The sequence below is a fragment of the Mastomys coucha genome, unplaced genomic scaffold (genome assembly GCF_008632895.1).
Source record: "Mastomys coucha isolate ucsf_1 unplaced genomic scaffold, UCSF_Mcou_1 pScaffold18, whole genome shotgun sequence".
NCBI classification, from domain to species: Eukaryota; Metazoa; Chordata; class Mammalia; order Rodentia; family Muridae; genus Mastomys; species Mastomys coucha.
Genome location: NW_022196900.1, coordinates 65,952,034 through 65,965,765, shown reverse-complemented (window position 1 = coordinate 65,965,765; position 13,732 = coordinate 65,952,034). Strand labels below are relative to the sequence as shown.

General features: G+C 48.6%; 1 protein-coding gene across 2 annotated transcripts; it reads right to left on the bottom strand.

The window, feature by feature from the left end:
* Positions 1 to 5,784: 5,784 nt before the first annotated feature.
* Pars2 (prolyl-tRNA synthetase 2, mitochondrial) lies at positions 5,785 to 10,040 on the bottom strand. Of its 2 annotated transcripts, XM_031378043.1 has the most exons (3): positions 9,731 to 10,040; positions 6,589 to 7,948; positions 5,785 to 6,133 (listed from the first exon to the last, which is right to left on the bottom strand). In XM_031378043.1, exons 2-3 carry the CDS (start codon positions 7,933 to 7,935, stop codon positions 6,104 to 6,106), a joined length of 1,377 nt encoding a protein of 458 aa, XP_031233903.1. In that variant the 5' UTR covers positions 7,936 to 7,948; positions 9,731 to 10,040; the 3' UTR covers positions 5,785 to 6,103. The 2 variants fall into 2 exon arrangements, with proteins under 2 accessions (XP_031233903.1, XP_031233902.1); XM_031378042.1 differs by having other exon boundaries at positions 5,785 to 7,948; positions 9,731 to 9,805.
* Positions 10,041 to 13,732: the final 3,692 nt, after the last annotated feature.

Below are 13,732 nucleotides of genomic sequence, written 5' to 3'. Positions count from 1 at the left end.
GGAGAGATGTATGTCTGGTTGCCTCTGAGGATGTGGCTGACAACTAGAGAGATGAGAGGGACAGAGTCCCTAAACACCATCAGCAGGCACACAAAGCAGGCCAACTGCTATGTTCTGGCACTGCCAGTTACACTGAGTTCTCTTAGTTAGTCCTAATAGTTGCCCCCAGAGCCAGTGGCCTCAGGATGAAGAAGAAGCAGTGTCAGAGCCCAGATCTGAACCTCACATCCCCTCCCCAGCGCCGACCTTTCTTGTATCCTTGTGTTTCCATGCATCACAAGCATCTGTCCTGTGCCCACACTGGACTTAGGGCTGAAGAACCACATGCAGCCTCTGACTTAGGGTCATGCTGCTCAGTGGATGTAGTAAATCTCACCCTGGGCTGGCAACTGCTCCAAGGGAGAAACAAACACAGCAAGCAAGCCTGTCCTCATCCTTAGCTGGAGCCCCGAGGCCTCTGCATCCCTCAGCACTCCTGGTGTGGCATTCAAGGCCCTCACCACTGGGCCTTGCTTTCTTTCCTGCCATCTCCAAAGCCTGTCTGTCCTAGTCATGGTTCAGTTACATAGCAGATGGTGCAGTAGCCAGGGGTCTCTGCTCCTCTAAGCTAGGCTGCAGGCCTTGGATACCGCTTGGCCTGACTTGTTTGTTCTTCAGTTTCCTTATCTGCTACACAGGCAGGTACTCTGAGGATTGAACACATTAACCTAGTGAAACCCATGGAACACAACTTAGAGCATGTATTTGATCTGTGACTGTTGATCCCCAACCTTCCCACTCTCCGCCTCAGATATTTACACGCTCTTTTTCCTAGACTATTGTTCCTCTCTACTGCCTAGCCTGCTGTTGTCCTACTACCTCCTCCAGGCAGGCCTCCCTGGCTGCTTAGGCCTGTACTCTGTGGCTGTGCACCATCACCATCACTACCCTTAGCACATGGCACAACTCTTAACTTACCTGATGGGTCATCCTACTTTGTGGACTGCGTCTAGGGCCCAAGCTGTACTTTTGTATGTGTCAGGCCTGGCACTGCAAAGGGGTGACTCATTGTGAACAGGTCAGAGGTTGAAGCTGCACCTATGGGGGACTTGGGCTATAAAGGTAATGGAGTGGGGCGGACAGTTTGAGTAAAGCCACAGACCCTTGAGAGAGTATGCTGGGATAGCAACTGCTAGCCTGACTGGAGAAAGTAGCCACCTTCTAAGCACCTAGGCCAGGCCAGCAGCATTCTAGGTGCTTGGTGCTGACTGGGCTCCGCAAACCTCCCACACATCTCGGAGGCAAGCAATGTATAAAGGCATGGAGAGCTTAAGCAACCTGCCAATAAGAAGTGGAAGGGGCGGGGGGGAAGGGAGGAGCCTGCCGAGATGGCTCAGCAGGTAAGAGCACTGACTGCTCTTCCGAAGGTCCTGAGTTCGGATCCCAGCAACCACATGGTGGCTCACAACCACCCGTAATGAGATCTGAGATCTGACGCCCTCTTCTGGTGCATCTGAAGACAGCTACAGTGTATTACGCCAGAGTGAGCGGGGCTGTCCTGAGTTCAATTCCCAGCAGCCACATGATGGCTCACGGCCATCTGTACAGCTACAGTGTACTCCTACACATAAAATAAATAAATAAATTTAAAAAAAAGTGGAACAAGACTTGAACTCAGGACCCTCCTGACCTCTTTAGAGACAGCAGGACTGCCAAGACTAGGCTGGCCTCTCGGGCCCAGGGGCCTTTGCCTCACTCCGTCTAAGCTTATGGTATAGTGATGGCACTTACTACTCCATACAGCAGCATCCCCAACCTGCTTAGTTAGGGGAATGTGCTCTCTTCAGAACCCCAGCCAGAGCCTGCAACCACAGACCTCTGTCAGCGGGGCTCCCATTGAGTTTTTTTCTCTTTCATTTTTTTCTTCCATTATGTCTCCTCCTTTAGCAGCACAGACTTATTAACTCACAGTTTGATGGCCGGAAATGGGCCTTGGCTCAGCTGTTATCTCTGCCCCAGGACATACAAGGCTGAGGTTGGCCTTCTTTGTTCTTCCTAGGGATTCTAAGAGGCTGCTTCCAGTCTTGTTCAGGCATTGGGAGAATACAGTTCCCTGAGGTTGTAGACCTAAGTACCCCTTGCCTCATGGCCCCCAGTGGGGCTGTCTTTAGCTCCTGGGGGCCTCTCTCTCCGGTTCCTAGGTCTCTGTAAGAGCTCAGTAGCATATCATGTTCTTAGTCCTGATATTCCCTTACCACATCTGACTCCAGTCAATGAAAATTCTCTGCTTTTAAGGTTTTGTATGATTATACTAAACATCCAGATAATCCTCCTGTTCCAAGGTATATAGTATTTTCTAAATATATTTTTTAAAATTTAAATGGGCACATAGTAATTGGACATTCTGTACATGTATTTACTGTGTAATGATAGATCACACATCCTCTCTTTATATCTTGCAAACACTGAAAAATCCTCTCCACTGGCCATTTTAAAATAGTCAGTGAAGCATTGTCAACCAGAGTTGTCCTACTGCACTACAGAGCTTTAAAGTGATTCCCCTGTTTAGCTGCATCTCTGTTTGTCAGCCATCCTCTCCGTCCTCCCTCCTTTGGCACCATTTCCAGATTCCAGTAATGACTGTTCCTGTTCTTTATACGCCATGTATATTTCTTTCTGAAATATACGCTATGCTTGGCTTACAGCCTGTCTCTGAGGGGAGCCCCGGCAGAAGCACCTGCCTTGCAAATGGGAAGTATGGTCACCATTTCCTGTGCACCCCCTCTGCACCTTGCAGGCCCTGCAGATTCATTAGCCAAGGCCAATTAAACTCAACCAGGGAGCTTGTTAGCAGCCTGGGAAAGCTACAACTGGGACAAGCAGGAATGTGGTCCCTGTGCTAGAGTTCTGCCTCAAATATGGGAAGCAAAAACATGCCACCCCTTTCTGCAGGCCCACTGTGTGTCCCCTGTAACCTGTATGTAAAGTACCACCTAACGTAAGGGCCGTTGACACTTACCGTGCACCTGCCATGGCCCTCTTTTCCCAATAAAACAAAGCCCTTGCAACCAAAAAATCCACTAAGACATACTGGCATCTTAACATAGAAATGGGCTGCAGAAACTCTGAAGAGGCTTGGTATCCAAGCAGTTAAAGAAAGGGGCAATTTCAACCTATTTCTGCAAAGTCCCTTTACTGGTGGCTCAGCAGGTGTTTCTTCCATTAAAACATAGGACATTAATGGGGCCACTGATTTACATTCTAGGCTGATTTACATGATGGGTTTGCTCTGTACCAGGCTTTGTCCCTAAGTATTAATTCAGCTATTTCCCAGTCAGTTGCCTTTAGACCTCCCCAAGGAATGAGCAGTGAGTGATATTTCAGCCTGCCCTGAATTATCATCCAACCCACATCTCCAGTTCATTGGTTTATGGCAAGAGGTAAAATCCTTGGGTTCAGAAATGAGTAATCTGTGAGTTGAACGTTCCAAGATGAAGTATTCTGTTGGTGTTCCATTTGTTTGACTCTCCCAAGAAGGCTGTAAAGCTTCACCTTCCTAAAACAAGATCCAGGTCTTAGGATAATGCTGTAGCAGAGCCAAGCTGGGGGATTTCCTACGTTATGGGAATGCACCCGTAGGGGGAAAGAGAAGGGTTTTTTGACAGCACACTAAAAATTAGTGTTTCACACAAGTGGCTCTGTCAACCCCATATTGCCCTACAAGGAGGCTACCATTCCTTTGCGCATCTTACCAAGAAGATGTAAAAAGAACAAACTGTCTTAAGTCACAACTCCTGGAAGTGCTCAATCTAGGATTATAAGCTCTTCAAATCTCTGGTCTGCTCACCAAATCACACTGGCCCTGGCCACCGGAACACTAGCTTAGTGATCCTGTGATCCCAATGCCTAACACTCAAGCCTGGCCAGGGCAGTACTGTGCTTTGCTCTGAGACAGAGAATGGGTACCAGTTTCAGCAGCCTATGAGACTTTGCCAACTCAATGGCTAACCTGCTACATACCAGTCAGATGGCATGAGACACTTTGTCCCAACTCCAGGATGGTCCCATCTGTAAACCAAGTGCTAGAGAAGTTCCCCTGTCCCAGCATATGGGGATGTGTGGGACTGCAGCTCAGTAGTAAACTGTCTGGCATGTGTCCTACACCAAAATGAATAAAACACCTGTGTGTATTGTTTGTTTGTTTGTGACAAGGGTTCCAGGCTGTCTCAGGTTTGCTGTGCAGCAAAGGGTAACTTTAAACTTCTTATTCTTCTGCTTCCATATGCTGGAATTACAGATATTACACCACCATGTCTGGTTTATGTAGTGCTGAAAACCAATCCCAGGACTCCATGCAGGTACCCTACCCACTGAGCCATATCTCAGCCCCTTTGTGCGTGAATCTTAATTCCTCACAATGCTAATTAGATAGGCAAAGATTTAGTTTTGTTTATTGAAACCACTTTTCTTAGGCAGAAGTCAAGCAATGTAGTAAGAAAGGTACAGCGTAGGGCCAGCATCTGAATTCTAGCTGTGATCCTCAATAGCTGTGTGTCCGTAGACATTTAGTTAAATGGAGTCACAGGTTCCTCATCTGTAAAATGTAACAGCACTGGCCTTGTACAGTGTTAGGGTCTAGAAGCAGCATTTGAAGGTGCCACACAACAGTGGCACAAGGGAGGCCCTCAGAAAACCAGACCATTAAAAGGAGAGGGCTGACATCAGCCTGGTGCCCCACTGGAATTAAATAACTAACTACCATGTGGGGTGGAGATGGGAAGATGATCTTACTCCAGCAGCTCTTGATTCTGACTGCAATCAGAATCTTCTGGAGGCTTTAATCTGGTATCAGGCAACAGCCCCACTGGAACCAGCTCTGTAAGGGGCTCAGGGATCCCAACTGCAGTAACCCAAGTCTCTGTCATGCAACCAGACCCGAGCTTGCTCTCAGAACTCCAGGCATTACAAAGGGAGATCACTTCTCATGTCACTGTGATCAAAATACCCCAAATAAATGACCCAGAGAGGCAGTATTTAGGTTTCAGAGGGTGCAATTCACAGTCACATGGACCCATGTGCTTGGGTGTAACAGTCAAGGAGCATGTGGCTGGAGGTGGCTGTTCACTTGATTGATGTCTGCCAGATGCATGATGGGGGATGCAGGTGCTTGTCTACTTTCTCCTGTCTGTCCAGGTATTATGATTCTACAGTAACTCTACCCTCAAAAACACACTGTTGAGTTTCCCAGTGCATATATCTGCCAAGCTCCCAGGACCATCTTTGGAGCCTGGACAACTTTTTACGATGATTTACCTCAATGGCAAGTTATTTGGATTTAGGACTGCCTAGATTTATGAGGCTCACACCTGGATGTGTCTGTGAGGGCTGGTCCAGAGTGTTAACCAAGGTGGGCAAGACCCACTATTCCATGGACTGGGGAGCTGCACACGTGAAGATCTCACAGGGCCTAGGGTGGAAAGCCCACCATCTTTCTCATCTGGATGCTGGAGCAATGAATGGAGGCACACTACTGTGGAATCCAGCCCCTACTTCCAGTTTCCCACAGAATCTAGTCAGCTTTCAACCAGTCACTTCTGTTGTAGCAACAGGAATTAGAATCTGAACCCACTACAATGTCACTGTGGGGCTGGAGCATGCTGCTCCTAAAGTCTGGAAGAAACTGTTTAACGAATTTCCCAGTCCCTACCCCTCCCAAGTGAGGCAGAGGGGGAGAGCAATCTACTGCGTGTACTGCTGAAGCAGGTGTTATCTTTGGTTCAAATTAACACCCCCACCACACACACACACAGTTCATCCCAAAGGCTTGACTTTATTCAATCAACAGAACATGATCTCAGTGCTGAAGTGACCCAGTAGGGTCAAGTATCTGGAGGTAGCTTTGGGCCATCTGGCAGTTATGACAACTTCTGGGGAAGCTTAGAGGCATGAGCAACCAGACCCATGTGTCTTGTGGAGCCACTCAGTGAGAGCCCTGGGACCTCAGAGACCTAAGTCCATCTCCAGGTCCAGATGAGAATCCCAGGCCCCAGTAGGGGTTTGGGTGTGCCAAGTCACCAGTGAATTAGCAGCAGCCAGATTCCTGGCTCGGCAGCTTCAGGGCTTCTCAGTGGAGAAGGGCCACCAGCCCTGATCTCTGGATTGAATGAAATGCAAGGCGTGAACTCAGACTGTGGGGTGGGGTTGGGAAAGCATGGCCCTAGCTTTCAACCATTCTCATCTTACACCCAGAAACTCAGCCCAAGGGAAAGTGACTTGGGTCTCTTTGTCACCTTTCAGCCCTCCTAACAGAAGTGTCTACATGTAAAAGGAATGGCATATGGCAGCCCAACTGGCCCAGGGAGGACGGACTTAATGACTAAATAAGAACCATCACAAGCGACGAGTACAGGTTTTCCTAACATGCTCTCACCTTCCGTGAGAAGCCATTTCTGGAGAAACCACCCAGGACAGAAGTGGAGGGAACTAGAGTGAACACCAAGCCTAAGGGCAGGTGTGGTTGGGCACTTAGACAACCCGCACGCCAGTCAGCAATTCCACGACTCCCTCTTTGGTGAGGAAGACCACCTCACCAGTGTTCTGGGACCAAACCTCAAAGTGCGCAGGGTCCTCCAAGGCCCTCCTGCCCGCAATGATCACAAAGGGGTAGCCAAGCTTGTTGGCATCTTTCAGTCTGTGTCCGATGGTCAGGTGGGTCCTGTCATCCAGCAGGACTTCCCCTCGGAGCTGAGGCACAGCCTCTGTGACATCATCATATAACTGTTCCACAATCTCTGTGGCTGCTGCCTCCTTGCTGCCCTTCTTAGGGGGGATGACGCAGACCTGGTAAGGGGCCAGGAGGCGGGGCCAGCGGATGCAGTCTTCTGTGGAGAGAACTTCGACGGCCGCAGCCAGGATCCGAGTGACTCCCAGCCCGTAGCACCCCATTTCAGCCGGCAAAGATTCCCCGTGGGCATTGGTAAAGTGGGCATTGAAAATGGAAGAGTACTTGGTACCGAGGTAGAATGTGTGCCCCACCTCGATGCCTTTGGTTTCTGTCAGCGGACCCTGGCAGTCAGGGCAGATTTTTTTCGACAGGTCTAGTATCTCTATGTTGGCTGAGAAGTGGCAGCGGGGACAGACCACAAGCCGGTCCTCTCCAATGTCCACTGGTAGCTGGAATTCATGGGACATGGTGCCCCCGATGCTGCCCACGTCTGCCCTGGCCTTCATCCATCGCAACCCCAGCCTGTCAAACAGCCTACAATAAGCATCACACACCAGGCCATAGGTCTCCTGGGCAGCCTCAGAGGAGGAGTCAAAGGTGTACATGTCCTTCATATAGAACTCCCGGCCACGGAGAAGGCCAAAACGGGGCCTAGGCTCATCCCGAAACTTCCTTGTAACCTGGTACAACAGTAAGGGAAGCTGCTTGTAGGAAAGATTCCTCTGGGAGGCAACCAGGGCTGTAACTGCTTCCTCATGCGTCGGTCCCAAGCAGTACTCTTTGCTGTGCCTGTCTTTCAGTTTTAGCAGCTCCCTGCCCATCAGGTCCCAGCGGCTCGTGGCCCGCCACAGCTCAGCGGGGCTGAGGCTGGGCATGTTGATTTTCTGCCCACCGATGGCCTGCATCTCCTGGTCTATCACCCGCACAAGCTTCTCCATGGCACGAACTGTATAGGGCATGAGGTGGTAGCAGCCAGGGCTCGCTGGAAGGATCAGGCCCACTTGCAGCATCAGCCGCTGACTCTTACAGGTCAGGTCGCTAGCTTTGCCGTCCAGGGAAAGCACCTGGTCTTCCCGAAGGTTCTGAGGCTGGAACATGCGGGATAAAACCAAGCGCTGCCCTCTCCCTGGCGCACAGTGGTAACACTTGTGGATGATGTGCCTGGAGTGATGGAGGCTGCAGGTAGCCAAGGCAGACAGTGTTCTTCTGCATCTTGTCAGCAGACCTTCCATGACACCCTAGCACCTGGAGAAAAATGAGTCATGTGGGGATGATGGTTAACTGAGTTCTCAGCATGGGATCCAAGATGTGGATCCTTCCATGTCTAATAGCCACACAGATCACAGTACCACTTAAAACAACAATAGAAAGTCATATTCTTTTGAATATGAAAATGTTAACAGACTGTTGTGGGGACTGCATCTAGTTATGCATGCACAGGCCCTAGATAAGGCAGCCTGGGTTCTAAATCAACTTCCACTGGCGCCTTCCTGCAGCCTGGCACATCTGTGTCTACACCTGTGTGCTAAAGTTTCATCGTGAAGTGATACAACCACCAGATTTGCTTTTTACACTTACTGTGAAAATTTTTTAAAGGTAGAAAAAATTCTTACAACAGGTTTTGGCACATGCCATGTGCCTGGTGGATGTCTGCTATTGTTACTATTTTAGGACACCAGTAAGAGACCCTGAAACAAATCAGTTGTAATCTCACAGCGGCAACAGCTGGGGGCAGGTTTTTTTTTTTCAATTCCTTGTCTCAATCCCCACGAAGTCTATATTGCTAGGCACTGTGGCACATCTGTAATCCCAGGACTTGGGAGCCAGAGGTAAGAGGATCAGCACAAATTCAAGGGCAGCTAGGTTTGCACATCTGAGTTCCAGAACATCAGAGGACATGAAAATCTGCCTCAAACAAAAAAGTAGTGTTATTCTAACTGCCCTTCTCACCACATTTCTGGTCCGTCTGCATTGTCACTGCCCAAACTGTCTGTTGGACATATTCCCCTACATATTCCCCTATCTCTGGAGAACATAGTACACAGCCATTTGAAACTTGGTGAACCAGACGCTCTTCAGACAACGGTGCCCCCGCATATCTGAGTATCACCCTGCACAGCACTCTCTGGCCAAACCAGAAACCTGCCCTCATCTATTCTGCTCCATAGTATTGTCGCATTCTTTAGTCCTCTGACCGTGCCTGCTCCGCCTGACCAGCTGGCACCTCAGTCCAAGCTACCGTCATCTTTGGACTCAGCCTTCTCCCAGTCTCCTTGCATTCCTTCCACCTTCAGCTTTTCAAAACAGACAGCGGTAGTGACAGTTTCCTGCTGCCTTGGGAGTGTCCCGCAGATCCCACCCGCGAGATGCCTTCCCCTTTTCCCCTGCCTTCTTCCCGTTCCAGGTACACAGCACATGAACACACACGATCCAGTTAGGAAAGCTGCACACAAAACGCTTACAATGCCTGGTGCCATAAAGGTTCGTGTATAATGATGCCCAATTCTTAGGCTCTGAGATGAATAGATCAATTGGTGTAAGGCGACACAGCAAAAGGCGCAGGGCCATTCTGGAATTCCGGAATTTGCCCCCCAAATACCACCAATGTTAGCGCAGCATAAAACAGGAATGAAACTTCAAACACCCGCTCTAAACTGTCTTGGCCTTTACGAGGGGTGAGCGCACTGCGGTCACTTCACTCGTCTTTAAAACCCTAAGGCGGCTGAGCCACCAAGTCATCCCCTGGACCGGTCCAAAACGGGCCCTTCTGGGAACTCTGTGACTCAAGGGCCACGCTAGGATGGCTAGGGCGGAAGTGTGGTCCTCAAACACAGCGGGGGTGGAGATGGGGAAAGGTGAACTGCTAACTCCTGAGCTCACGACTATCCAATAGCCTGTGGTTGTGACTGACAGAATGCACACGAGAGAGCGGACACCAGATCGTAGATGCGCGTGCCCAGAAACTGTCCCTAGATTCGCCGGGCCCTTCCTAGCCACCCTTCAAGCCCAGAGGCAGCCCACGCTCACCAGCAGCACGCAATACCAGAGCCGGGAGCCCGTCAGTCACGCGAAGCCAGTGCGCCTGCGCCGACTCGGCCGGAGTCACGCCCCCTGTGTTTCTCACCAATCGAAAAGCCGCACTCACGGGAGGGGGCGGGATGCTCTGCACCCACCCTCTGGAGAGAGGCGTGAGAGGTTTTCCGGAAAGTAAGCCAAAGAGCCTCGCTCTCCCGCCAAGGCTCCGGAAGTGCCCTCTAGGAACTCGCAAGGTTCAACTCCATGATCAAATCTTACTTTTAAGGATTTGAGTCTGTCTTATTTTTAGAGGAGAGCAGATTCATTGACAGCACACTATGTTTCAAATCTACCCTATGATTAAACAAGCCACAATTTAAATGAGTTTAGGATTGTAAAACAGTTGCGTCTAGTCACCTATATTACAATAGCCAACGAGGTCTTTTAAAAAAATCTTTCTGAAGCAGAGATGAGGTTTAATAAAGACATTTGAAAATAGGCTCAAGCATCAGGCTTAAGAGAGAGGAGCTCATAAACTGGAGAGCACGGATGTGGGCTTCTCAAAGGAGAGTCTCCCTGAGTCTTGAAGATGCGAACTGAGACATCCTTTGCTGTGCTGGTTAAAAATCACTGCTGCACTTCGGAGAACCAGTGTTCAGTTCTCACTCAGCACTCACTTCGGACAGCTCACAATCACTGTAACTCCAGCTCCAGGGAAATCCAAAACCTCCTGACCACTGAGGATACCCACCCCGGCTCCCACACATACATGAATGAAATGGAGTCTTTTCACAAGATGTACATGTTTTACATAAGCGTGTTATGTGGTATTTGCTTGTTTGTATGTGGGTAGGTAGACATATACCCATGTGAACTAGTGTGTGGAGGCCATAGGCTGACAGAGGTGTCTTTCATCCATCTCCACCTTATATAATGAGGCTCTGAACCCACCCCCCTTCATGTTTTCATGGCACCCGCTTTACCTGATGAGCTGTCTCCCCACCTCTCACGAAATAGTTTCTGAACAATTACATTGTATAAGCTACTGTTGCAGCTGTGGGGAAGCAGAGAATGAGGAAAACCCCCAACACTCATTTTAGAAGTGACAGCCTGTAAGCTGATGCAGTCAGATTTCAGCAGAGCAAGTTTTCAGCGGCTATGATAAAGATCTCAATAAAGGACTGGCAAGATGGCTTAGCGGGTAGGAGCACTGACTGCTCTTCTGAAGGTCCTGAATTCAAATCCCAGCAACCACATGGTGGCTCACAACCACCTGTAATGAGATCTGACGCCCTCTTCTGGTGTGTCTGAAGTGTACTTATTTATAATAATAAATAAATCTTTAGGCATAAGTGAGCAGAGTTGACCAGAGTGAGCAGAGGTCCTAAATTCAATTCCCAACAACCACATGAAGGCTCACAACCATCTGTTACAGCTATAGTGTACTCATATACATCAAATAAATAAGTGAATCTTAAAAAAAAAAAACAAAACAAAAACAAAAATAAACAAAAAAACCCCATCTCAACCAAAAGCAAGTTGAGGAGGAAAGGGTTTGTTTTAGTTCATGGGGTGGGGGTGGGAGGTGAAGAGTCAAGTCTGGAGACAGGAACCTGGGGACCGTACTCGAAGCAAACCCTGTGGAGGAATACACTTACTGGCTTGTTCCTCATGGCTTGCTCAGCCAGCCTTCTTGTACAACTCTGGAACACATGTGCAGTGGTGGCACCTCCCACAATGCACTGGGCTCTCTCATGTCAATCATTAATCAAGAAGCTGGTCCACAGACTGGCCTGCAGTGGAGTCTGATGAGAGCATTTTCCCAATTAGAGTTCCTCTTCCCAGATGACTCTAGCTGTGTCAAGCTGACAAAAATAAATAAATAAATAAATAAATAAATAAATAGCAGGCAGCAGGGAAGCAGGGCAATAAAGAACTCAGAAACCAAGACAAAACAGGATTTTGATAAAATTAATTTTAAAAAATTACCACAAAAAATCCATAAAAAGTAAGTCACTAGTCAGAGGGTATTAAATGTTCTGAAGACAAGTTAACTTAAAAAAAAAAATGGGCTTGGGAGACAGATTTCTGAGTTCGAGGGCAGCCTGGTCTGCAGAGTGAGTTCTAGGACAGCCAGGGCTACACAGAGAAACCCTGTCTCGAAAAACCATTAAAAAAATTAAAATTAAAATAAATTAAAAAAAATTTAAAAAATGGGGTGGGGAACTGGATGGTTCATAGGGTACCCATGGAAAGCCACCAAGAAGGTGGCATTTTAGCAAAGACCTGAAGAAGGGGATCTTGTAGCTATTTAGGGGAGAATGTTGCAGGCTTGAAACAGAGTATAGAGGGCCCTGAGCAGGAGCTGCATTCTAGTCAGTCTATTCAACAACAACTACACTCTATAAGCTGCCTCAAGTGTGCTGCACCCGTGGCAAGACCTGATGACTCTGATAGTGACACAGACAGCCCTCGGCTCCCCAGGAGCTTCGTGATCAGCTTGTGATCAGCAGCGAAGCCCTGTAGGAATCCAGGAAAGGAGGAGCTTTACTGAAGAAGTTGCCTTTACCTGAGAGAAGAATGGGTCTGGCAGGCAGAGGGACCAGACACTCAGAGGCCTGGAGCAGAGTGAGATGAAGTGTTACAACGGTGACAGGCAGGCGGTGGGCTGCGTCTTTATTTCTCACAACTCCTGATGTTACTAGAATTATAAAGGGTCAGAACCTAGGTCCCCTAAACCTCAATAAGCCAGATCTGGCCACCCATCCTCAACAAGCTAGGACTAGGAGCTAGACTCCCTGGGAGGCAGACAGATAGGGAGAGGGGCCATGGCTAGGGGAACTTCCCAGATGGCCAGCTTCATTCGTTCTCTCCCTCCTGACTAGGAGAGGCAAAAGCCTGGTAGCTTAAAACAAATACAGGCCCTGTAGGCTTTTGTCTCCCACCAGCAGGCTACAGGGTGCTAAATTGATTCAACAAGTTCCAGGCCTGCTCAGGACGTGTCACACAACACTTGGCTAAATCAACTGTCCTTCAAACCAACCAACCCTCAGTTGGGGGAGGAAAACTCTTTAGAGGCTTTAAAAGGCTAACCCTAGAGAAGAATCTGGCTTTTCGGCTTCCTGAGACTCCCTTCCGCTTCTCAGAGGGTCTTTTGCTCTGTGTGTCTGCTGCACATATCTGTTGCCTCAGCAGTAAATGCCATTCTCCAACTGCTGATTCTATCTGAGGTCCTTAAGGTTTCTCAGATGCCACCTGTGGCGCTTCAGATTTTTCCTGCCTTTTAATTCCTTAACTGGCAGAGAAAAGAAACCCAGTCAGGACCTCTAGACTGTATCAGTTCAAGGCCCCTAGGCTGCATCAAATGATGTGTTTGAGCGGCGGTGGGACGCATTCTGCAAGTATCACACCAGGCCTAGACAGTTCCACGTGTAAGAAGGGAGTAGGAGATAGTGGCGCAGAAAGAGAGGGGAGAAAGAGAGAAGAAGAGAGCAAGATGGAGGAAAGTACATATATATATATATATATGTTGTGACGTAGCAGTCCAGGTAAAGGTGGGAGCTGAACACAATGGATTCTGGGAATATGGTGGCTGTTGCCCTGGCAACAGGTCTGTGGACCCGCCCATGTATCGCCGCAGGTTCTTAATGCTAACATACCTCCCTTTTTGATATTATAAAGAGAAGGAAAGAAAAAGGGAAGCAGAAGCCGATGATGAAAAGGGAATGAGGGCGTCGTGTCTCTTAGGCTACTTCTTGTTGTCAATGGGGGTAGCTGGCTTTCACCATCGGGATCCACTTGGTAAATATTTGTATCAGGTTCCTCTGTGGACAGTGGCTCATCTGTGGGCAGCGGCTGGTAATCCTGTAACAGGAGCTGATTGATAGTTTGGTTAGAAATTTTTTGTATTTGTCGTTGAAGAAATGCAGAGACAAGATTAATGAGGAGGGAGCAAATAATAACACCAGGAAGATGACTAAGAGAGGAGTTACAAACGGGAGTATCCACTTCCAT